General features: G+C 39.6%; 1 protein-coding gene across 3 annotated transcripts; it reads left to right on the plus strand.

The window, feature by feature from the left end:
- The first annotated feature begins 356 nt into the window (after window positions 1–356).
- LOC124130875 (polypeptide N-acetylgalactosaminyltransferase 11-like) lies at window positions 357–24838 on the plus strand. 3 transcript variants are annotated; one of them, XM_048388291.1, is made up of 13 exons: window positions 357–662; window positions 3162–3482; window positions 6702–6783; window positions 7506–7672; window positions 8884–9008; window positions 13947–14191; window positions 14611–14728; window positions 16296–16448; window positions 17902–18033; window positions 20118–20210; window positions 21316–21423; window positions 22697–22849; window positions 23300–24838. In XM_048388291.1, the coding sequence occupies exons 2-13, from the start codon at window positions 3212–3214 to the stop codon at window positions 23429–23431; spliced, it is 1779 nt and encodes a 592-aa protein (XP_048244248.1). In that variant the 5' UTR covers window positions 357–662; window positions 3162–3211; the 3' UTR covers window positions 23432–24838. The 3 variants fall into 3 exon arrangements, with proteins under 3 accessions (XP_048244248.1, XP_048244239.1, XP_048244244.1); XM_048388282.1 differs by having other exon boundaries at window positions 357–469; XM_048388287.1 differs by having other exon boundaries at window positions 357–455.
- Window positions 24839–24852: the final 14 nt, after the last annotated feature.

Consider the following 24852-nt stretch of genomic DNA (forward strand, 5'->3'; position numbering starts at 1 on the left):
TATCGCAGTTTCAATATAATCGATATATTATCAGAGAGAAATACATTTTCGGATATTACGTAGTCTTTTTCAGAACATCCAGGACCTATTTCTTTAATGTATATTGAAAACATGAATTGTTAACGGATCAGATTGGTTAACCAAACGGAAAAGACAACGTACCTTGTTTGCCACTTATATCATACTTAAAAACTAGTTTTTGGCTATATTTACAAAAGAGGTTGATATTCATTCTTTTTTCATCTTCTTATTCTGTTATCTGTATATCTCATTTGTCGCACCTTATGTCTGATGTTAGTATATGCCTGTGAATATCTTACGGATGTTGTCAGCGACTACACGTGTGATATCCGGTCGTTACTTCCGTCAACAAAAGCACATGGGATCCAGCCCACCCGCAAGAGAAACATGCTCTTGTTGACTTACTTCAGACGAAGGATGCTATGCTTTGACATGTAAGGCATTAAAAGTAAGACGATACGAAGGATGCCACGCTTGTATTTGAGACATTTTTCAAGAGAAGAAAGCTACACAGCGTCAAAAAGGCCGTCACCATGAGGAAGCGACATCTGGCATGACGAAAATGAAACCTTGAAATGTCGTAGTAGAATTACCGTGTGTAGGGTTTTGTGTTTTTGAACGTAAACCATCGACATCTTTTAGTGAGCATACGTTCTCGTTTATAAATAATGTCAAGTAACATATAACTGTCACCAGCTGTCTAAAAGACAGATCAGAAATACGTTGCCTAACGATCCTTATATTTCAGTGAACATGGTGAATGACACACCAGGTCATCAGCAACTTGGGTGCAGGCTAAAACGTCACCGATTTCTCTGGCGAAAACGGCTACTATGTGTCGGGCGAAAACGGCACCTCTATTTTTAATAATGATAAATGTAGTAATATATATGGTATATACATGGTCAGCACCATGTTAGGACTCTTAAAAACAGTTTCCATTTAAATTGAGTAAAGGTACTTAAAACTTAAAGCGTAAAGTGTTTTCACATTAAGTTAACTGAGCCTCCCAATCAGTCGGCGAGTAAATTGGAGTATGGGTCTAATTTCTTACTTGTTTTATTTCACAATTTCACAATTATTTGTGTTTGTAAGAGACGACGTGAGTTTAATTTCTATTATTTTTCTTCAAAGCATGTCATGTTTTCACGATAAGTTGTGCTGCGTATAAGCTAAGTTGGATTATAGTTGGAGTAGAGGCTAATTTCTAATGTAAACTTGTTTTAGCATCTCACAATTATTGGTGTTTGCAAGTTACCATATAAGTTTAATAGCACATATTTGACCAAGGTACAAAAAAAATAAGGTGTAAATAAAATAATAGTAGCCGTTTTCGCTTGAGTCAAGGTGCCGTTTTCGCCAATCGGTGACGTTTTGCTGAGGTGCTGTTTTCGCTATAACCCAGCAACTTGAACCATTCTGATACCATGGTATATTTCAGTCAATTTTTGTGTTGTTTTGTTGAGCATATAGTTTGCTTGTTACTAATCCTGTTTTCTATCACTGTCTATAATTGTGGATGTAAAGTATGCTTTTAAAAAATAAAATGTTCCAAGAGACAATCTATACAGTTGCAGTATTAACCGATTCAAACTAGGACATACATTAAAGGTCTTGCTTAGACCAGTATGTAATGCAGGTTTATTTTACAAGAAGTGGGTAATTTATGATTCAACAGTATGTAGTTCATTTACCTAACTATGAATAGCCAGAAGTCTGCTTATAAGTTATTAAGAGACCAGGGCCCACTTGCAATCTTAGCACTAAGATTATAGTAAGCCTATGTTAAAGTATGGGAGTTACATTCATCTAAGCGCTAAGATTGTTTTGTGCAATTGGGCCCTGGTCATGAAATTATGCATGGACTTCACAACCTGTCACAGTGTTTCAGGAATATTTATTACCCTAGCTTCATCAAGTTGTTTGTTGTTTAACGCTGCACTCAGCAATATTCCACACTATATGGCAGTCATCTATAAGTCCGTATAGTAAGTCTGGACCAGACAATCCGGTGATTGACACCATTAGCATCAATCTGGGTTATAGCTAAAACGGCACGTCAGCAAAACATCACCTGGCGAAAACGGCACCGATTGGCGAAAAACGACACCTTGCCTCAAGCGAAACGGTTACAATTGCCTTGCGAAAACGGCACCCTATTTTTTTTTTTACCTTGGTAATATAAATGAAATTAAACTTACATGGTCGCTTGCAAACACCAATAATTGTGAAAAGTTCAAACAAGTTTACATTAGAAATTAGCCCCCTGAGTCAGCTACTATCACAATGCTCGGTGGTACATGGGCCGATATTGTAAACTGTGATGAAGATGAAAACTGAAGAACTGTATATATGTGAATGTATGTAGTTATCTGTGAACAACTGGAAAACAGGAAATAACATGTAAATACATCAAATAATATGTAACAAATAACATAAATTGGATATACTACTTAAGAAATCGTTATTAGAAATAGAGGTGCCGTTTTCACCCATCACATAGCAGCCATTTTCGCCAAATGCAGTGCCGTTTTCGCCAGAGAAATCGGTGACGTTTTGCTGAGGTGACGTTTTAGCCTGCACCCCATCAATCGCAATTGGGATCCAATAACATGTATCAACCAAGTCAGCAAGCCTGACTACCCGATCCTGTTTGTTGCCTCTTAAGACAAGCATGGGTTTTCTGAAGACTAATTCTAACCTGGATCTTCATGAGATGCTTCATCAAGTGAATGATAGAGCTATTGCATGTTTTAAAAAATATACGGTCAGATTATGTTTACAAAGGATAGGAATAACATATAAAGAACACAAGAAAGTCATGATAACGATAACTATAATTATAATAATTACCCAATGTAGCCTTCTCAGCTTGCGACCCTGTATGTTACTACAGATCTTTATTTACTAATCAAATGCAGGCTTCACCTATTCATAAACTCTACTGCAGTGAATAATGTAAATAAGTGTAATGTATCACTGTTGTGAGCTTGTGTTGTATTTGATATACTAGGGGCCATTCATCACCACTCGCCCCTTTCTGTAGCCTGCAAGAAGACTCTTGCACCCTTAATTACGGGCAATTAGTTAAGTCGAATACAGCATGTGTGTGTGTAATATGATTTTCTGTTTCTATTCAGGTGAACTGGATAAGACATATACCCCCTGTGAAACATTTCTATAAATAAAAATGTTGTGGCGACTCTGCTATCAAGCTGGAATAGTTTGTATCGTGGCATATTTGACTTTAAAACTGATCCAGACAGAACAGTTCGAAACCTTTTCAAATAAGGTTCTGATTCCGAAGTTAAATGCAGTGTTGAATATATTTGAGACCACAAGGAATGAACATTTGGCAGACACACATCAAGTCAAAGCTGTCTGGACCAAAGAAGATGACAGAGAACTATTTAAAGTTGGTATGGTGAGAAACAAAACGGATGAAATAACATTAGCTGAAGGTAAGTCCCCAAGTCATTTGTTCAATCTTATTCAAATCAGATCTTAGTTCTCACTATCGCTTAACAAAGATCTGAGGACATCCCAGATCTCGTCAGAACGACCTTTCATTTGACCAATCAAAGCATCGCTTGCTAGATCATGAAATTTCAGTTGGAATGTGTTCTCTAATCATGCAACCTCGAAAACTTTAACACGGGGGATTCCGAACGGCAGTAATGGCCCGTACGACTGATTTTGTCGAAATTATTGTCTGTTTCTCGCTTCCGTGGGATAAACATTTGAATGGAAGAGGCGTGGCACAGTATGTGGGAAGCACTGCTATACAATCTCATCCATATACTAGTATAAGACATGTTTGTTTGTTCAGTTTTCAAAATTTTAATCAATTTTAATTAATTTTAAATGCGTGCACATATTTTTCAAGCGTAGTCTGAAATTGAAGTCGCCAGGTTGAAACGAGTGCTTGAAAAAGCTGCTTTCTCATTGGCTGATGTCGAATTCTTGTTAGTCATTTCAGTGGTCGGTCAAAGTTCGCAAAAGGTCGTTCTGACGTGACCCTGATGGGATGTCCTCAGGTCTTAGTTTAGTGGCAGCAAAAAACTTAGATCTGATTTAATGACATTGGTCATTTGTTATATCTTGCGTTAACTATTAATATTAATAGTAATTGTGGTTTTGGTTTTCATTAACAAAGTATGATTGAATCTTTGGAAATTTTGTTGATGTCATGGATTGAGAAGTTTATAGTTTGGCCAAAATAAATCGGTTATTGTGTTTTCATTCCTGCCTGCCTCATATAATTTTGTTGTCCTCAATTACCTTCTGACGAAGAAAATCTCTACGTGTGCTCCTCCTTCACTTGGTGGAATAGTCGACCCAAACATTCATGCTTCATGTAGATCTTAGCAGTTGAGGATTTTCATAGATGCCTTAAACAGTTTGTTTATAATATCTAACAAATATGCAATGCCTCCCACCTCATACCCTTCAAAATTTTGGATGAAAATCCATTAAAGGGCAAGTTCACACGGAAATGAACCTATTTTTCTTGTACTTTTTCCACATTTAAAGTGTTAACATAGAAGTGTCATAGACAAAAATATAAAAATATCACAATTAATTAACATATTTTTCGCATTAAAACGATTTATATTTTTCACATTTACCAAGTGTTCTATTTCCACAACAAAAACACCATGGCTTATGCCCCTTGCAATATGACGTCATTGGTGCCAATTGATAAACATTATGACGTCATCATGCTTTGTTAGAGCCGCTTCACGTGGTGTAGGTCCAGGTGTGTGATTCTAGCGTCTCAGATGCCAGCCAGCATAGTGTTATGCTGAGTCACCACTGCTCCGGAGTGTGTCGTAGGCCATGTTGTTTTACCGCAAACTGGTACTTGATATCTTTTGCGTTGAGAATAGACAGGGACCCAGTTGAATTGGCACCAATTACGTCATAATCTAAGGGGGATAACTCAGGCCTGTTTAGCTCGAAAAACGAAGGCCTCATAACGGCATATCATTTTCATACTATTGTGAGCTTCCTACGTTCACTGTGAAAAAAAAGAGTGTATATTTTCAAACACAGATACTAATTAATTCTAAAATTGCGTTTTGTTTAGAAAAAGAAAGAAAGTGATTTTTGCGTGTACACTTCCCCTTTAAGGTATCATTGTTTATTGTGGCCTCAGATCGAAATGTAAACAAAGTTGTTTGCCTGTACACACCACATTAATCATGATAATTGCTGACTTAAATTATTTTTTTAACCTATTTTTGACTACAACAGTCGTTGATCACAAAAACAGAATTTGGACTATCGATAAAATGAAAATTATCAACAAAACTGTTAAACTTTGAGTATGTTTAGAATAGGGCTGGGATGGGTATTTCGGCTACTCGGGTCGGGTGGATACTGAGTAGGACCCGCCGGATCCGTGGTTAGTCACGTGATATATTGTTTCATGACAAAAATTCACTATATAACTCATGGTTACACGACAATTTTAAGTCTCAAATTTTTGCATTTCTTCATGACTATGATCAAGTTCCTTCTGACTTATATATGTTTGAACAAAGCTAAAACTTCAGTCAACTTCAGTGGATGCATGACCATGATGTTTTATACGTATATCTAAATACATTCTGCCAGGGCTACTGTCAAACTATTCCCAATTGGCCATTTTGTACCTATCTCTTGACACCAACAGCGGGTACCCGGGTAGGGTTGGGTAATAGGTGTGTGGTAGGGCTTGGACGGTTCCAAATTTACTACCCGGGTATCCACCACCCTATTACCTGACCCTACCCGGGTACCGGCTGTAGATGTTTAGAGATAGGTACAAACTGTCCACTGAAGTTTAATGCATGAAGTTTTATCTTTATTCAAACATATAAAAGTCAGAAGGAATGGGTGCATTGTCAGAAAGCAATGGGATATCAGTGACTTATAGTGTAACCATTGAGTTTTAGATAATTTTTGTCATCAAACAATATAGATCACATGACTAACCACGGGTCCGGGTAGTCCTGTGGGTACCCGGGTCCTACTCAGGAACCACCCGAACCGGGTACCCGAGGTACCAATCCCAGCCCTAGTGTGTGGGTACCCTGGTAGTAAATTTGGACTCGTCCCAGCCCTAGTTTAGAACTATGTTGGGATATATATTGATTTGTCAACAGGATCAGTCATGTCTATAGTCACCTTTGTGTCAAACTAATAACCTGAAGAAAAAGTTTGACTTAAACAAGTGTTAGTCAAAAGAGTAAGTCAAACTTGTCATACAAGTGTTTGGTTATTCATTAAAGGATTATTATAGAAACAATGAATTTGTGTTTTGGCATCGAAGGCAATTTTGTATTTGTCATTTGGGACCCCAAAAGTTCAACAAAACTGGAAATTTGAACCTCCGATTGGACATCTCAGAAGTCCAATAATAATAAAATTAGCTAGGACAGAATTATCACCTTTACATATATAAGAGTTCAACACAGCAGTGGACCACTGTATATGGTTGGACTTATTGTTTTGAAGGTTTTTGTTTCAAAACACTGTGTTCGGAATGTTCAGTAAATTTTCAATAAAATTTGTTCAATAAATTGATCAAATGATCATTTATATGACAGATATTGATTCAAAGATTCTAAATTGCATCTCTATTCAGAATGAATTATTTCACAAGAACTTCCCACTGTATTCATTGTTTCCGACAGGAATGGCTCGCCATGGTTTTAATGAGCTGCTCAGTGAGAGGCTTGGAGAGATCAGACCAATCAAAGACTCCAGGAATAAATTGTGAGTTCTATGCCAAGAAGGCGGCATTGTTGGGAATAAAACAAGATCTTGGTGTCGGAGTCTCTGTTGACCTCATGATCCAACAAACAGATCCAGGATTTGACAATAAAGTGGTGCATGCTGTATTCCAAAGTCTTGAAGTGAACTAAACACAACTGATAGGTTGGCATGTTATTTGAAAGGGGAACTGCCAGTGATGTACATCATTATTGTTTATTTGTTTGTTTTCATGATGATAATTTGTATTTATACTGAAAATGAGGGTAGTGCTCGTTTCTGGAGCAGAACTCCAAAACCGTTGAATATTCTTTGATTAAACTTGCAATGCAGATCAGTCTAGTGGGGAACTGTGCCTTTTGATGATTTGGGATTTTGAAAAATACTGAACAGCAGTATTTTTTTTCTTCATTGGACTGAAGGTATCCAATGGCAATGAACCAATAGTGCTCTGCTCATTTCTGGAGCAGAAATCCAAAACTGTTGAATATTCTTTGATTAAACTTGCTATACAGATCAGTCTAGTGGGGAACTGTGCCTTTTGATGATTTGGGATTTTGAAAAATACTGAACAGCAGTATTTGTTTTCTTCACTGAACTGAAGGTATCCAATGGCAACGAACCAAAAGTAGGGTACAAGTAGCCACACTCCATTTCCAAATTGCAGCAGACCGGGATGATATGTCATGTTGTGATGACGCTTGTATAATAATGTCTGCTGTCAGGTGTCGGGAACAGCAGTACCCCCAGGACCTCCCCGAGGCCAGCGTGGTGATGTGTTTCTACAACGAAGCCTGGTCAACCCTCATCAGATCCATACAGACGATACTGACACGGACCCCCGCAGTGTACCTGCATGAGATCGTACTGGTGGATGACGCAAGCACACTTGGTTAGTCAGAGTTCTGTATTTTTTTTGCTTGTTTGTTCCTTTGTTGTTTATGCCCCACTCAGCAATATTCCAACAATATGACTGTCGTCTGTAAATAGTCGAGTCTGGACCAGACAATCCAGTGATTGGCATCATGAACATCGATCCACACAATTGGACCACCTGATCCCATTAGTCGCCTCTACGACAAGCACAGTCGCCTTGTACGGCAAGCATGAGTTGCTGAAGACCTATTCTCTACCTGGATTTTCACAGGTCTCTGTATTTTGTAATCTGATCGATGGTAAATGGATAAACATCTAATTAAATGAAGTGAGTGAGTTAGTTGGGTTTTATCAAATACTGTTGGAAAATCAGGCATATGTCCTATTGTTGACAAAGTTTACATAAGTGACAAGTCAAAACTAAAATTCAGAAATTAGGAACTGATTCATGTGATCAGAAAATGTGTAATTGGAAAAGGGAAACCAGTCGCAACAAACTTCTTGTATATGCTACGACTCAGTAAAACATGTGGGTTATTTTTATTTAGGTTCAGAACAAAGAATGCATGCAATATATTGTGGTACGTACCGCCATACATGGATGATTAATGCAATATGAAAGTCAGGTCAGAACCCATCACTACTATGTGTACATGGTCATCTTCCCGAGGAAAGGGAGTTAACTGACTATAAAAGTCCAGTTTCCACCCTTGCCGAACTAGGCTGGTATTATGGAGTTACATTTTGGCTGGACTAACAAGTTTATGCATAGTCCAATCAAAATCGCACACCGAAATCCGTTTCATAAACTGTCGTGCAGATTTCGGTCGATTGCAGGAATTGCAAACCATGTGCACCGCCAACTCGTCAGCAGATATTTTCCAAATCTTTTCAGGTTTTTAATCAAGGTGCTCACGTAGTATGATGCATTTGGCGATGTAAGACACGTTTTATCACAATATAGATCTTGATTATCGATCAGATTGTCCTGACTCGGCGCCACTATTTTGTGTGAAGCAAACACAAGTGGTACGAGAGATGGAATCTGATTGGTCCATAGGAGAGAATTAAAAGGACATAACTGGTAATAGCCACTGGTGGCGCTACGATCGAGCCCAGTAATTCCAGCCTAGTTCGGCAAGGATGGAAACTGGACTTTTAAAGTCAGTTAACTCTCTTGCCTCGGGAAGATGGTACATGGTGTGAAGAATGATACGTCTGTTGCAGACCACCTCAAGGCTCGTCTGTCCAAGTATATACACGGTCTGTCGAAGGTGAAACTTGTGCGCAGTACAGAGAGGCTGGGACTGATTCGAGCCAGAATACTGGGGGCAAGACAAGCCACTGGACAGGTGGGACAATTCAGTGGAAAAGGGAAACTTTAGAACATTTAAAATCTGTTAGAGTTAGGGGAATAAAAAATAGAATTATTTGTAAGATGTTAAATGAACATGAACATACAGAAGACCCATGAAACTAGAATAGATTCTGGCAATGTCTTGCATCAGTCAGTGTTTTTATACTCTGTAGGAGGACTGGCAGGCCCAGTCATCTATTCTCTGTTGTGTCCTTCATGAATTGGTCGTGCAATGATCTTTGGTTTGAATCCCAGGTTCCCATATTTTGCTGTCTCACGTTGATGTAGATCAGCATACTGCTGAATATGGCATTTCACTCACTCTCACTCACTCACTCACTCACTCACTCACTCACTCACCCACCCACCCACTCACACACTCACTCACTCTCTCACTCACTGTAGAAAGGTTGAAATGACTTTCATAAAAATAACCTGAATATTTAAAAAAAATGTTTCTTTACTTTATGTAAAGCAGAGTAAAGTTATTTTTCGTTGGAATTTGAAACTTCTTCCAAAATGTTGTGGTACCCCACCAATGGACTTAACAGGTATCCATGAGAGAAATCAAACCCAGGACCTTGGCATGACAAGCAAACTCTTTAATCACTAGACTACCTCACTGCCCCCTAAAAACAATAATGAAATAAAGCCATGGTTTATGGTGACTAACAGCTATCAGTGTTCAAATTTGTGTGGGTCCTAAACTAACATTTAATCTCTGAAATCTTATATTACACAATATCCTTCTTGACTCTAAAAACTTAAAAAAAGAATTCCCTATGCTGATTGTGGAATAGAGCTCACAGTAAGCTGCAGTTTTTTTTAATTGAGGCCTGAAGACTTTAGTCAGGGCCTGCAGCTTCTATATTCTATGGGTCCTGATGTCTGTCTGGCATGTGTTTTACTGTCAAACACTGACAGCAATATATATATATATATTAAAACAAAATGGAATTATTGAAACAACACAGTCAAGTATGTTTATAACAAACGCTTATAACGAACTGATGGATAAAACAAACTGGTCTTTTTGGTCCCGGCCATATGCTGTATAAACGTTGCATATATGCTTATAACGAACTGATGGATATAACAAACTGGTCTTTTTGGTCCCGGCCATATGCTGTATAAACGTTGCATATATGCTTATAATGAACTGATGGATATAACAAACTGGTCTTTTTGGTCCCGGCCATATGCTGTATAAACGTTGCATATATGCTTATAATGAACTGATGGATATAACAAACTGGTCTTTTTGGTCCCGGCCATATGCTGTATATATGTTGCATATATGCTTGTAACGAACTGATGGATATAACAAACTGGTCTTTTTGGTCCCGGCCATATGCTGTATAAACGTTGCATATATGCTTATAACGAACTGATGGATATAACAAACTGGTCTTTTTGGTCCCGGCCATATGCTGTATATATGTTGCATATATGCTTGTAACGAACTGATGGATATAACAAACTGGTCTTTTTGGTCCCGGCCATATGCTGTATATATGTTGCATATATGCTTATAATGAACTGATGGATATAACAAACTGGTCTTTTTGGTCCCGGCCATATGCTGTATAAACGTTGCATATATGCTTATAATGAACTGATGGATATAACAAACTGGTCTTTTTGGTCCCGGCCATATGCTGTATATATGTTGCATATATGCTTGTAACGAACTGATGGATATAACAAACTGGTCTTTTTGGTCCCGGCCATATGCTGTATAAACGTTGCATATATGCTTATAATGAACTGATGGATATAACAAACTGGTCTTTTTGGTCCCGGCCATATGCTGTATATATGTTGCATATATGCTTATAATGAACTGATGGATATAACAAACTGGTCTTTTTGGTCCCGGCCATATGCTGTATATATGTTGCATATATGCTTATAACGAACTGATGGATATAACAAACTGGTGTTTTTGGTCCCGGCCATATGCTGTATATACGTTGCATATATGCTTATAATGAACTGATGGATATAACAAACTGGTCTTTTTGGTCCCGGCCATATGCTGTATAAACGTTGCATATATGCTTATAATGAACTGATGGATATAACAAACTGGTCTTTTTGGTCCCGGCCATATGCTGTATAAACGTTGCATATATGCTTATAATGAACTGATGGATATAACAAACTGGTCTTTTTGGTCCCGGCCATATGCTGTATATATGTTGCATATATGCTTATAATGAACTGATGGATATAACAAACTGGTCTTTTTGGTCCCGGCCATATGCTGTATATATGTTGCATATATGCTTATAATGAACTGATGGATATAACAAACTGGTCTTTTTGGTCCTGGCCATATGCTGTATATACGTTGCATATATGCTTATAATGAACTGATGGATATAACAAACTGGTCTTTTTGGTCCCGGCCATATGCTGTATATATGTTGCATATATGCTTATAATGAACTGATGGATATAACAAACTGGTCTTTTTGGTCCTGGCCATATGCTGTATATACGTTGCATATATGCTTGTAACGAACTGATGGATATAACAAACTGGTCTTTTTGGTCCTGGCCATATGCTGTATATACGTTGCATATATGCTTATAATGAACTGATGGATATAACAAACTGGTCTTTTTGGTCCCGGCCATATGCTGTATAAACGTTGCATATATGCTTATAATGAACTGATGGATATAACAAACTGGTCTTTTTGGTCCCGGCCATATGCTGTATATATGTTGCATATATGCTTATAATGAACTGATGGATATAACAAACTGGTCTTTTTGGTCCCGGCCATATGCTGTATATATGTTGCATATATGCTTATAATGAACTGATGGATATAACAAACTGGTCTTTTTGGTCCTGGCCATATGCTGTATATACGTTGCATATATGCTTATAATGAACTGATGGATATAACAAACTGGTCTTTTTGGTCCCGGCCATATGCTGTATATATGTTGCATATATGCTTATAATGAACTGATGGATATAACAAACTGGTCTTTTTGGTCCTGGCCATATGCTGTATATACGTTGCATATATGCTTATAATGAACTGATGGATATAACAAACTGGTCTTTTTGGTCCCGGCCATATGCTATATATATTCTGCATATATGCTTATAACGAACTGATGGATATAACAAACTGGTCTTTTTGGTCCTGGCCATATGCTGTATATACGTTGCATATATGCTTATAACGAACTGATGGATATAACAAACTGGTCTTTTTGGTCCCGGCCATATGCTGTATAAACGTTGCATATATGCTTATAATGAACTGATGGATATAACAAACTGGTCTTTTTGGTCCCGGCCATATGCTGTATATACGTTGCATATATGCTTATAACGAACTGATGGATATAACAAACTGGTCTTTTTGGTCCTGGCAATATGCTGTATATACGTTGCATATATGCTTATAACGAACTGATGGATACAACAAACTGGTCTTTTGGTCCCGGCCATATGCTGTATAAACGTTGCATATATGCTTATGATGAACAATGGTTATAATGAATTAAAATAAGCCGTCCCTTGTAGTTCGTTACAACTGTAGTTTACAGTACTTTGAAAAAAAAATTTCTTAACATGCTCAACAATAAGACTTGACAACCAGTTGGACACAACTGAGAATCAGAGTTCATCACAATAGTGTTCAACTGTATGTACGGAAGCTTGAAGGATGACTCTATGTGTTCGGAGTTTAATATGCATTAGTGAGTGAGTTGGGTTTAACACTGCTATGGACAGAATTCATGTTATATAACAGCATGTTGGGTTAATCATGTTAATGTAGGCGGAAAACCCTAAGTGATGCAGGTCTGAGATGTTTACCATATGGTGAAATCCTCGAGCACGGGTACTTTGCTAACAAACCTAGAAACATCATCAGGATGAAATGGGACACAACTCTTCACAGCAAATTACGGTTCCTTAGACAACTAGTCAACCTGTGCCTCCTTAACATGCAATACCGTATTCGATGTAATAATCGCCTAGGGCGCTCTCAAAATTACAGGGGCGGTCGGGTAGCCTAGTGGTTAAAGCGTTCGCTCGTCACGCCGAAGACCCGGGTTCGATTCCCGACATGGGTACAATGTGTGAAGCCCATTTCTGGTGTCCCCCGCCGTGATATTGCTGGAATATTGCTAAAAGCGGCGTAAAACCATACTCACTCACTCACTCACTCAAAATTACAAATAAGGGGCTCTTATTAGAATATAATTTTGGTGACAAAAAAAACCAGAGTTGAAAGATCGTAAATGTCGTGGTTTATGCTGACACCCTGAAATGATACACGAGACCGCCTCCGTGGTCTAGTGGTAGAGCGTCCGCCCGGAGAGCGGAAGGTTCGGGGTTCGATCCCCGGCCGCGTCATACCAAAAGACGTTAAAAGATGGTACTTGTTGTTACCCTGTCTGGCGCCTCGGCATTGAGGGTCTAAAACAAGGACTGGTCGGCTCGGAGTCAGTATACTGTGTCTGAGTGGGGTATTCATGTTAAACTGCGGCATGGTATCTCGGTGGGCTAGCACTATAAATCGGCATCAGTCCGGACTAGTACAAGCAGCCACACAAACACACACACGTACATGCACGTCGCTATATAAGTGCAATAATCTTGGACGCGACGTTAAACCCAATTTCACCTCACCTTATTATACACGACAGATATATTTTCCAGAATTTAATTGCCCATAATTAAGGGTGCATATAATACACGAGTGCGTATTATACACGAGTAAATAAGTATTGTGTACATTGATCAATCGGAAGGGGTGCTAATTGGGATTGTTCACTAGCCAATGTATTAGCAAATATCGCTGTGGGCACTTACTAGAGCGGGGCGCTTATTATGTCGAATATGGTATCACATGTCTGAGGAAATGCAGATTCAGTACACTGATGGTTTGTTTATTAGGTCCTAGTGTTTCTTGACAGCCACATTGAAGTGAACAGGCAGTGGTTGGCGCCGCTTCTCTCCCGGATCAAGGCACAGCGGACTACGGTGGTGGTGCCGGTCGTGGACATGATCGACTCGGAGACCTTCATGTACCGATCGTCTCCCCTTGTCCGTGGAGGATTCACATGGTCCCTGCTCCACAGATGGGACGGACTGCCCCCGAGATACCAGAACAGTATTGATCAACTTATTGATCCCATTGAGTGAGTATTAGGTTGTGAAAAAATGTCTCTCACCAACATGTGGGTCGTAAAAAACATGGGCAGTGGGGTATTGGTTAGAGCGTTTACTTGTCATGCTGATGGCCCAGGTTTGATTCCACACATGATTTCATACTTTTATTGACCAAGTTTGTTATACATGTACCTGTTTATTCACCTGAAGTCTTTGAAGGGATACGATAACGCTCATCAATTATTTGGACCCCGAAGGTAGCGTTGTTTGTTTTTTAAAATGTCCGGACAGAAAAATTTAAATGTCCGGTAAGCAATATTTTAAACCGGACATTTGAGATTCCCAATCGTACTTGTCTGGCGCATATCACCGTTTCCGGACCCCTGGTGTATACAGTACCACAAAGTATTGATGAAGATAACCAAGTGTGATGTATGTTGCCTTCCAGGACACCAACTATGCCGGGTGGATTGTTTGCCATGGACCGATCTTACTTTTACGAGCTCGGAGAGTATGATTCTCAGATGGATGTTTGGGGAGGCGAAAATATTGAAATATCTTTCCGGGTAAGAAACATATATCATAGTGTCATCTTTGATTGAAGTTTGTGATGTATATTTTATACATTTGTACAAAGTATTTAAATGTCTTCAGCTTGTTAAAATGTTGTTGTATAAAGTCTTCGAAGCCTTCACAACTTATAATTGTAATTTCTTGAAATTACAGTGTCTAGTTTTGCATCAACTTGAACAAGGTTCAAAGGTTTTAGATTCACACACGTTTAGCTCTGTCTTACCAGGAGTAAAACTAGACCTGATAATAGGGTGATATGCTACCGCAAGAGACGAGTGCCGCAAGATTCCTTAAAGTATGATGTCCATGCATAATGTCCCCAAGTCTGCAGCAAGTTCCACAATCTGAATAAAATCAGATCTAAGTTCTCGCTGCCTATAAACAAAGATCTGAGGACATCCCATTAAGGGACCGACCTTGCGCGAACTTTGACCGACCAATGGAGCGACCAATCAGAAGGCAGCTTTCTCGTGCTTTACAGCACTTATTTCAAATTGGCTACAACGCTTCCAAAAACATATTTTGACAAATTCTTGATTACAAATTTGAAACCTGAACAAAAGAACATTCTGGAATTGCTAATAGATGGTCTAGATTGTATGGATTAAGTCGTTAAACCCGTAACTATCGTTCGGAATACCCCGTGTTGAAGTTTTCGAGGATGCATGATTAGAAATCACTTTCCGACTGTTACTTTCATGATCTGGTAAACGACGCTCTGATTGGTCGGTTGAACGGTTGTTCTGACGTGACCCCCTACTGGGATGTCCTAAGATCTTTGTTTAGCGATAGCGAGAACTAAGATTTGATTTTAATTAGATTGCAAGTTCCAATGAACATACCTAAATTGAAATTACCAATTTCCCAAATTTTAACTAATTTTATGGCTTCGTAGAAGTGACTTGTATTTCAATGACCAATTTCATAAAAATAAAGGCACTTGGTTTGGGATCCAGGATAAATACCTGACTGTATTGTATCTAGGTTGAAGGGGACATTGTGCAGGGTCGTCTTACGTTAAGAAATGTTGCGGCACTAGTCTCTCTTTCACTTTGGGGGGGGGAATGGGTGGCCCCGTCGTCTAAGGCGCCGCGATTCGCTATGCAGAGTTGCATCCATTGGGCACGCCAGAAACCTATGATTGTGGGTTCGAATCCTGGTTTGCCCTGATTATGTTTCTAGGTTTGTCAGCACCATACCCGTGCTCGTGGGTTTCACCGAAGTGGTAAACGTCTGAGACCTGCATCCCTTCGGGCTTTCCTCCCACATTAAGCTGACACGCCGCGATATAACTAATACTGTTAAAAGCGCGTTAAAACCAACTCACTCGCTCATTCACTTTTGACGTTTGTAGGAAAATAATATTGTGACCTTTACTTCAAGACAAGTGTTCAAAAAACACAGGTCGTTATTTTTATTTAAAAGGATTGAGTGGCTGTTAACTGTGTTAACGGGATAACAGGAGCTCTGGCATGAAGACTAAAAACTCGTGGTGGTGTTCCGACAGTGTATTTTCCTGTCTGATGACCTCACATGACCTCTGTATTACTGCACCTCTAGATCTGGCAGTGTGGGGGTCGGATGGAAATAGTCCCCTGTTCTCGAGTGGGTCATGTATTCCGACACTTCCGACCATATGGTTCGACCAATGGAGTCGATACAACTACACGAAACTCACTAAGGGTGGCTCTGGTCTGGATGGACAAGTATAAGGTAATCTGAATCAGGGCTAGTCTGTATGACAGTAGGGCCCTAAATAAGCCCTCTGATCAATGATTGTGTTTTCTTCAGAAGAATATAACTCTTTCAACTATCTGCTGTGTCCATGGATCTGTAGTTATTTTTGGACAATTTTACATATTTATTAAACGACACCACAACAAGGACACAGTATATCCTTTTGTATTCTTTTTCTTTGAAAATAATACAAAAAAATTCTAAGTAGATTTTGCTAAGTATATTTTTGTAAAACTTGCTAATTCCCTTTTTTCCTAAAAATCAGATTTTCATGTAATTTTACATGCTGCATGCTTGAGAGGGAATATCGGTACATGTCATCCTATCCCATATATTGATGCTCATGATGTTAATCACTTGATCATCATGACTATTTACCGACTACTGTCATACGGCTGGAAAACAGCGTTATACAACAAACAAGTCGTAACATCCAATTCTAAAGTTTTGTGCTTGAACTGTTTTATTGTAATGGTTTTATGCCAGATATATCTGTCTGTCATTTCACATCAGTAATTGAGTGACATTGATGTACAATATTGATGTACAATTTGTAGTCAACCTTTTCTCTTAAAGCTCTGCCATCTACACCCAAACGGAAGTGCCACCGAATGAATATTTGTGTTCTTCATGGGTTTTCTATTGTTAGAATTGAATTTTCTGAATCGAAGTGGTAAAGAAATGGAACTGAATTGGTTTAGAAAACTGCCTGCCTCATGAACCCACGAATCCTTCATTTACATAGGCTGGTCAACGTCATCTTCCCTGGCAAGGGAGATAACTGACTGTTAAAGTACTGTTTCCACCCTTGCCGAGCTAGGCTGGAATTTCTAGGCTCGATTGTAGCGCCACCAGTGCCTATTACGAGTTATGTCCCTTCTATATCTCTCCTATTGACTAATCAGATTCCACCTCTCATATCACTTGCATTTGCTCCAAACAAATGGCGCCCAGTCAAGACGATCGTATCGATAATTAAGATCTTTATTGTAATAAAATGAGTCTTACTTCGCAAAGTGCATCAAATCATGTGAGCACCTTGATAAAAAACATGAAAAGATTTGGAAAATATCTTTTGTCACGGAATTGGTGGTACACATGCTTTGAAAATCCTGCAATCAACAGAAATATGTACGGCAGTTTTTGAACCGTATGTCGATTTTGTTACACAATTTTGATTGGTCTATGCATAGACTTGTTGGTCCAGCCAAAATATAACTCATAATTCCAGCCTTGTTGGCCAAGGGTGGATACTGGACTTTTATAGTCAAACTCCCTTGCCTCAGGAAGATGGGTCAAAAATCACTATGGGTTCCCCTGATGGTACCTTCTGTGTAGGCGTCGTCAGATTTGTGGGTGGAAAGGTAACGTGTCGGTGTAAATGATCTGATTTAACCAAGGATTTACTGTTATTTTCTGTCTGTGACAGGAATATTTCTATGACCTGAAGCCCCTGGCCCGGGATATTGACCCAGGGGACATCACAGAGAGGGTGGAGCTCAGGGAGCGGCTCGGGTGTCGGAGCTTCAGGTGGTACCTGGACAACGTGTATCCAGAACAGGTGGGTAGATCTACCTGGATAGCAGGCACACAGAACAGACGGGAAGATCTACCTAAATAACAGGTACACTGAACAGGTGTGTAGATCCACCTGGATAACATGCACACAGAACAGGTGGGTAGATCTACCTGGATAACAGACACACAGAACAGGTTGGTAGATCTACCTAGATAACAGGCACACAGAACAGGTGGGTAGATCTACCTTGATAACAGGCACACAGAACAGGTGGGTAGATGTACCTGGATAACAGGTACACTGAACAGGTGGGTAGATCTACCTTGATAACATGTACACAGAACAGGTGGTTAGATCTACCTGGATAACAGGCTCACAGAACTGGTGGGTAGATCTACCTGGAGAACAGGCACACAGGACAGGTGGGTAGATCTACGTGGATAACAGGCACACAGGACAGGTGGGTAGATCTACCTGGATAACAGGCACACAGAACAGGTGGGTAGATCTACCTGGAGAACAGGTGGGTAGATCTACGTGGATAACAGGCTCACAGGACAGGTGGGTAGATCTACCTGGAGAACAGGTGGGTAGATCTACGTGGATAACAGGCTCACAGGACAGGTTTGTAGATCTACCTGGAGAACAGGTACACAGAACAGGTGGGCAGATCTACCTGGATAACAGGCACACAGAACAGGTGGGTAGATCTACCTGGATAACAGGCACACAGAACAGGTGGGTAGATCTACCTGGATAACAGGCACACAGAACAGGTGGGTAGATCTACCTGGATAACAGGCACTCAGAACAGGTTGGTAGATCTACCTTGATAACATGTACACAGAACAGGTTGGTGGATCTACCTTGATAACATGTACACAGAACAGGTGGGTAGATCTACCTGGATAACAGACACACAGAACAGGTGGGTAGATCTACCTGGATAACAGGCACACAGAACAGGTGGGTAGATCTACCTGGATAACAGGCACACAGAACAGGTGGGTAGATCTACCTGGATAACAGGCACACAGAACAGGTGGGTAGATCTACCTGGATAACAGGCACACAGAACAGGTGGGTAGATCTACCTGGAGAACAGGTACACAGAACAGGTGGGTATATCTACTTACATAACAGGCACACAGAACAGGTGGGTAGATCTACCTTGATAACAGGCACACAGAACAGGTGGGTAGATCTACCTGGATAACAGGCACTCAGAACAGGTTGGTAGATCTACCTTGATAACATGTACACAGAACAGGTTGGTGGATCTACCTGGATAACAGGTACACAGAACAGGTGGGTAGATTTACCTTGATAACAGCCACACAGAACAGGTGGGTAGATCTACCTGGATAACAGGCACACAGAACAGGTGGGTAGATCTACCTGGATAACAGGTAACAGCTGTGTAAATGTACATGAATAACATCCATCCAATAGATACAAAAGAACAGGTTTATTTGTTTGTTTAATGCCATAATTTGTAAATGAAGTACATATACCGTATTCGACGTAATAAGTGACCCACTCTAATAAGCACACACAGTGACATTTGCTGAGATATTGGCTAGTGAACAATCCCAATTAGCACCCCTTCCGATTGATCAATGTACACAAGACTTATTTATTCGCATATAATACTCACTCTTGTGTTATATGCACCCTTAATTATGGGCAATTAAATTCTTGAAAAATTCTGTCGTACATAAACATTTCAGCATAAACCACAAATTTTATCTTTCAACTCTGTTTTTTTCCACCAAAATAATACTCCCACTGAGATCCCACTTAGTTGATTGCATGTCATCAGTGTACCGTGACAATGTGGAATGTCTGGTCGTTTGTTTATTTAATGGTCCCGATAATTTACTGACTGCCATCATGTAGCAGAAATACTGCTGAGTACGGCATTAAACAACAAACAAAACAAACAAAGAATACCTCTGAAAGTAAGAATATTAAAACATCAATTCCCAAGTTTGGACAAAAAATGTATGTTTTTCATAATTCTCCCCCAAGAGGCATTTAATTAGAGATCCGAGATAAATCCTAAGGACTCGGGGGACCCTACAGTTCCCCTTGACTGTTGTACAAGTTCTGTGCTCTGCTTGCAGGTGGTTCCCGGACAAGCAGCCAAATATCCAGGTATGCTTGGAACACCCGTCGACATGACCGCTGCCAAACCTCGAGAGCTGCAGAGAGGCCAGGTGAGTACAGGTAGTTGGTTTACATAAGGCCAGAATCAAGTAAATAGTAGATTTTCATCCCAGCCTGCCTCACTAAAAAAACACAGCCTCTCCAAGTATCTTCAGAAAAGAAAATCGCAGTTTTATATCCTTCTTTCTTTACTTGATGAAAAATTCCAGATATCATGATACAGACATCCATCAACACTTCATGTACACAGATGCCTTGAACAGTTCATTTGAAAAATGTTTTTTGGAAAAATATTATGAAAATCTATTAATTCATATTATGGCTTTAACCTAGAGAGGTACTTGGTGTTATTCTTCGGAAAGACGTTGGATACAACCGGTGTTATGTTGTTAAAAGTTGTTGTTATTCCTAGTCAGTCACCCCACATGGCTTCAGTTTAGTTTTACTTCAGAGCAAAATAATTAGTGGTGATCCGATCACTTGACTATGCTTGTGGTAGGAGGCGACTAACGGGATCGGAGGGTCAGGCTCGGTGACTTGGTTGATGCATGTAATCGTATCCCATTTGTGTGGATCGATGCTCATGATGTCAATCACTGGATTGTCTGGTCCAGACTCGATTATTTACGGACCGCTGTCATATAGTTGGAATATTGCTGAGTGTGGCGTTAAACAACAAGCAAACAAAAACTTGAAACAGTCGAAGATGGAGCAGCAGACCCAAGCAACCAAGTTGTCAAACACATTTTTCCATAATCAAGCACAAACGATTATTACCCTCTCTCAACCTAGAGGTTTTTTCACTACTTACTACATAGCGCTTGAAGAAAAAAGTGACGCCATGGTCTATTCTAAAATATAAAGTACTGAAGTAGGTATTTGTGTTTGTTTTCGTTATATTTGATCTAGTTTTACTGAACTTAACTTTGAAAAAAGCAAAATGACTAACTGATTTAATTTGATTATCAATCAATAGGGATGATTCAGCCATCCCACTGTAGTATTTTACAACCAACTCCGAAACTAAAATAATGCAAATTTGACATCCGAGTAACACAATATTTCTCCCCAAATGTAAATTATTGTCTCTACTGCATAAATGCTTCAAATGTCAGTTGTCTGTTTGACCTTACTGTGACCATGACCCCTGTTCAGTTGAAGCACCTGACCTCTGACCTCTGTGTGACCCCTGCACAGGAAGGAGGGAAGAAGAGATTCCTTTCACTGCAGAAATGTCACCCTCGGCCAGAACAAGCTCAGCAGGTTTGTAGAAGTTGTGAACTCAGTGGACACAATTAAACATACTTTAGACCTACTCTGCCCCGAAAGATCATCTACAAAGTCTAACCACCATCTCATGACCTCACATATGTCCGTCTCCAGGGGAGGGTCACCCAAACATATGTCCGTCTCCAGGGGAGGTCACCCAAACATATGTCCGTCTCCAGGGGAGGTCACCCAAACATTTGTCCGTCTCCAAGGGAGAGTCATCCAAACATATGTCCGTCTCCAGGGGAGGGTCACCCAAACATAAGTCCGTCTCCAGGGGAGAGTCATCCAAACATATGTCTGTCTCCAGGGGAGGGTCACCAAAACATATGTCCGTCTCCAGGGGAGGGTCACCCAAACATATGTCCGTCTCCAGGGGAGGGTTCATGTTCTGGGTGGTGTGTGAATGTTGAGAGTGAGGACGTTTCATTATTTGTCTGGAATGACCTCTCCCAAAATGGTTTAAATACCACGTGTTCTGTGTAACTTGAGTTCTTCAGTATTGCCAGTCACTGGTCCTGTCAAGGTTTCACCAGTCAAACTTTTAAACATGCTAATTGCTGAATAAAAAATAAGAAAAAGGCTCATTGAGACATTGCTCTTGTCATTACTGGCGACACTGGCAAAACTTCTCAGTTGTTATAAGCATGCATACTTCAACTATATTATGTTGGTTCCAGGTCTGGAATTCCCTGTCCAAGATATATTTTACCTTTAGTCACAAACCTATAATTACCAGTAAATGAAAAGCTGTCATCTTTGATTATCCAGTGTGTTCTGTCCTTTCTATACTGCTGGGCAAAAAAAGTGTACAACCATGTTTGATGATGACTAAAAATGAAATAAACCAGAAATGTTTATTTGATGGTGATGTATTTGATAAGGGTATTTTGGACCTGCAGTGTTTCGGCAACTGCTTTCAGCCTAATAACGTTTTGATAATGTTTCATACTTTTTAAGTCACATCCAATTTTCAAGCATATACTTTCTTTTGCCGACAGTTTATCATGATTACCCTGTACAATTCATAACTTAAGCTTCACTTTGAGTCTGGATTTGAAATAGGTGATGATAAAAATAGACATCTAATCACATTACACTCATTTGTAAGAAACATTCTGTCAGAAAAATTATATCAAAAGTGACATCACTTCCTTAACGAAACTAAAGCGGCAAATGTGTCTTCAACAAATACAACTTCAGTCCTTAAATAGAGATATGATAACCCGGATAATTAAGTATGAGGACCTTTTTATTTTTTTTAAAGATCTGGCAAGAAATGGCTGATTACCAGCTTCTGGTCATGTCTACACGCCTTTGCCTGGAGAGCTCCCAGAAAAGGGGAGATAACCTCGCTCAACCGATGGCTATGAAGTGTCACAAATCTGGGGCAGCGCAGGTGTGGATCTGGTTGAATGAGGTTTGTAGTCACTATCTTGGCACCATGCTAGTTGAATATAAATGTTGACACCCACTTATGTTAATTGGATGTTCGACAAATGAGCCATTTTCACTAACTTTAGCCATACTTGTGTACCTGATGATGTCAGAAGTCTAAAATTTGCTAGTGTAAGAAAGAAATCTAGTCAGAAATTAGATTTTCCAAAATGTTAAAATTTGACATTTTCTGTTGGTCGAAAAGGGTTTTTATCCTGCGTTCAATTTTGTAAAAATCTACATCAATGCTAGCCAAGCCTAGAAAAAAAAACATACACTTGGAGAACTATGTTATGATTGACTGAGATATATCAGAAGCTTTGTCTTGAAGAATCATAAATATACACTTCTGTCAGGACATTTTGAGAACTTTGCTATATTATCAAATTAATAATTCCCTCAGTTGATCTGACAGGAGTGTTGTGTATTTCAGGGGGAGGTAACTCAGCTGTACAACCCTGCCAGTGGAAAGTGCCTGTCGGGAGAGGGGCAGTCAGGCTCGAACCTCCAGCTCAATATCTGTAACAATGTATCGGATCAACACTTTATTCTCGACAGCTCATGATTGTTTAAGATTCTTCAATCTTCTTATCATATACCTACATCTGTCGCATATGTGCTCATCGCTCTTGAAAACAACATGAAGGCGATCACCATTATGGGATAAATGTATAAACACAATACAATAAATTGATCCTGCTTCTCAATGCGAAGTAGTCACAGATTCTGGAAACAGTTACGAGCTACAAAGAATTACACATTATCTGTCCCGATATTATATATATGTAGTCATGCTATTAAGAAATAAGACGTGTTAAGGCATTATCTGTGGTCTAATAGGTGACGATTAGGCCTAAAAGATATAAAGGATATTTTTTTTCTATTCTGCTATTGCCTGTATTGTTTTATGATTGATTTTATAAATTTAAATTTTTAAGTTATTTCAAATGACCCCGCTGTAGCCTGAGATCACCATTATGGGTTTCAGATTTGCATCAACATGATAAATGCCCAGACACATCTTATTTCTTAATATTATGACTGCATATATATAATATCGGGACAGATAATGTGTAATTCTTCGTAGGTCCTAACTGTTTCCCAGAATCTGTGACTATTTCGTATTGAGAAGCAGGATCAGTTTATTGTATTGTGATTATACATTATCTGTGGTCTATTAGGTGACGATTAGGCCCCGAATCAAGAATATTTTTTTCAATTCTGCTATTGCTTGTATTGTTTTATGATTGAATTTATAAATTTAAATTTTTAAGTTATTTCAAATGTATTAATGCCGACCCCACTGTAGCTTGGACACAGTGACCTGTGTGCCGTTGAGATAACTCTGCAGTTGCACATGCTGTCATCAATGGAGGGGGTTTACGTGACAATGTACAGTACTATTTGTTGTCTATTGGTGATGAGCAGCGCCTTTGATCCCGCCTCCTGCTATGATAGAATACTAAATATTACCCTCAAATCTGAAGGGCGGGCGGGTAGCTAGTGGTTAAAGTGTTCGCTTGTCACACCGAAGACCCAGGTTCGATTCTCCACTTGGGTACAATGTGCGAAGCCCATTTCTGGTGTCCCTCACCGTGATATTGTTGGAATATTGCTAAAAGCGGCGTAAAAACGTACTCATTCACTCACACAAATCTGAAAACAAATAAGCTTCAATTCCCAATTCTCCTTACTTCTGTACATGTTTAAGCGTTACTGTTAATCAATGGGCATTAGTGTGATGTGTTTACTGGTGGTATGCATGTCTGTCTGTTATTACTGCCATTAACCCCAGCTGAGTACTAGAAGCAGAGCCACGTGGGTCCCACTGCACAAGCCAGCTTTGGGTCATGACGACTGTAGGTGTTGTAGGTAAGGTGAAATGGGGTTTAATGTCGCGTCCAAGATTATTGCACTTATATAGCGACGAGCATGCATGTGTGTGTGTGTGTAGCTTCTTGTACTAGTCCGGACTGATGGCGAGTT

Source organism: Haliotis rufescens, unplaced genomic scaffold, assembly GCF_023055435.1.
Source record: "Haliotis rufescens isolate VD_foot unplaced genomic scaffold, xgHalRufe1.0.p SCAF_10, whole genome shotgun sequence".
Classification (NCBI taxonomy): domain Eukaryota; kingdom Metazoa; phylum Mollusca; class Gastropoda; order Lepetellida; family Haliotidae; genus Haliotis; species Haliotis rufescens.

Coding starts and splice junctions, on each gene's coding strand:
- LOC124130875 (XM_048388291.1), top strand. CDS start 3,212: ATGTTGTGGCGACTCTGCTATCAAGCTGGAATAGTTTGTATCGTGGCA. Junction 3,483..6,701: donor TGAAATAACATTAGCTGAAG/GTAAGTCCCCAA, acceptor TGTTTCCGACAG/GAATGGCTCGCCATGGTTTT. Junction 21,424..22,696: donor GGCCAGAACAAGCTCAGCAG/GTTTGTAGAAGT, acceptor TTTTTTTTAAAG/ATCTGGCAAGAAATGGCTGA.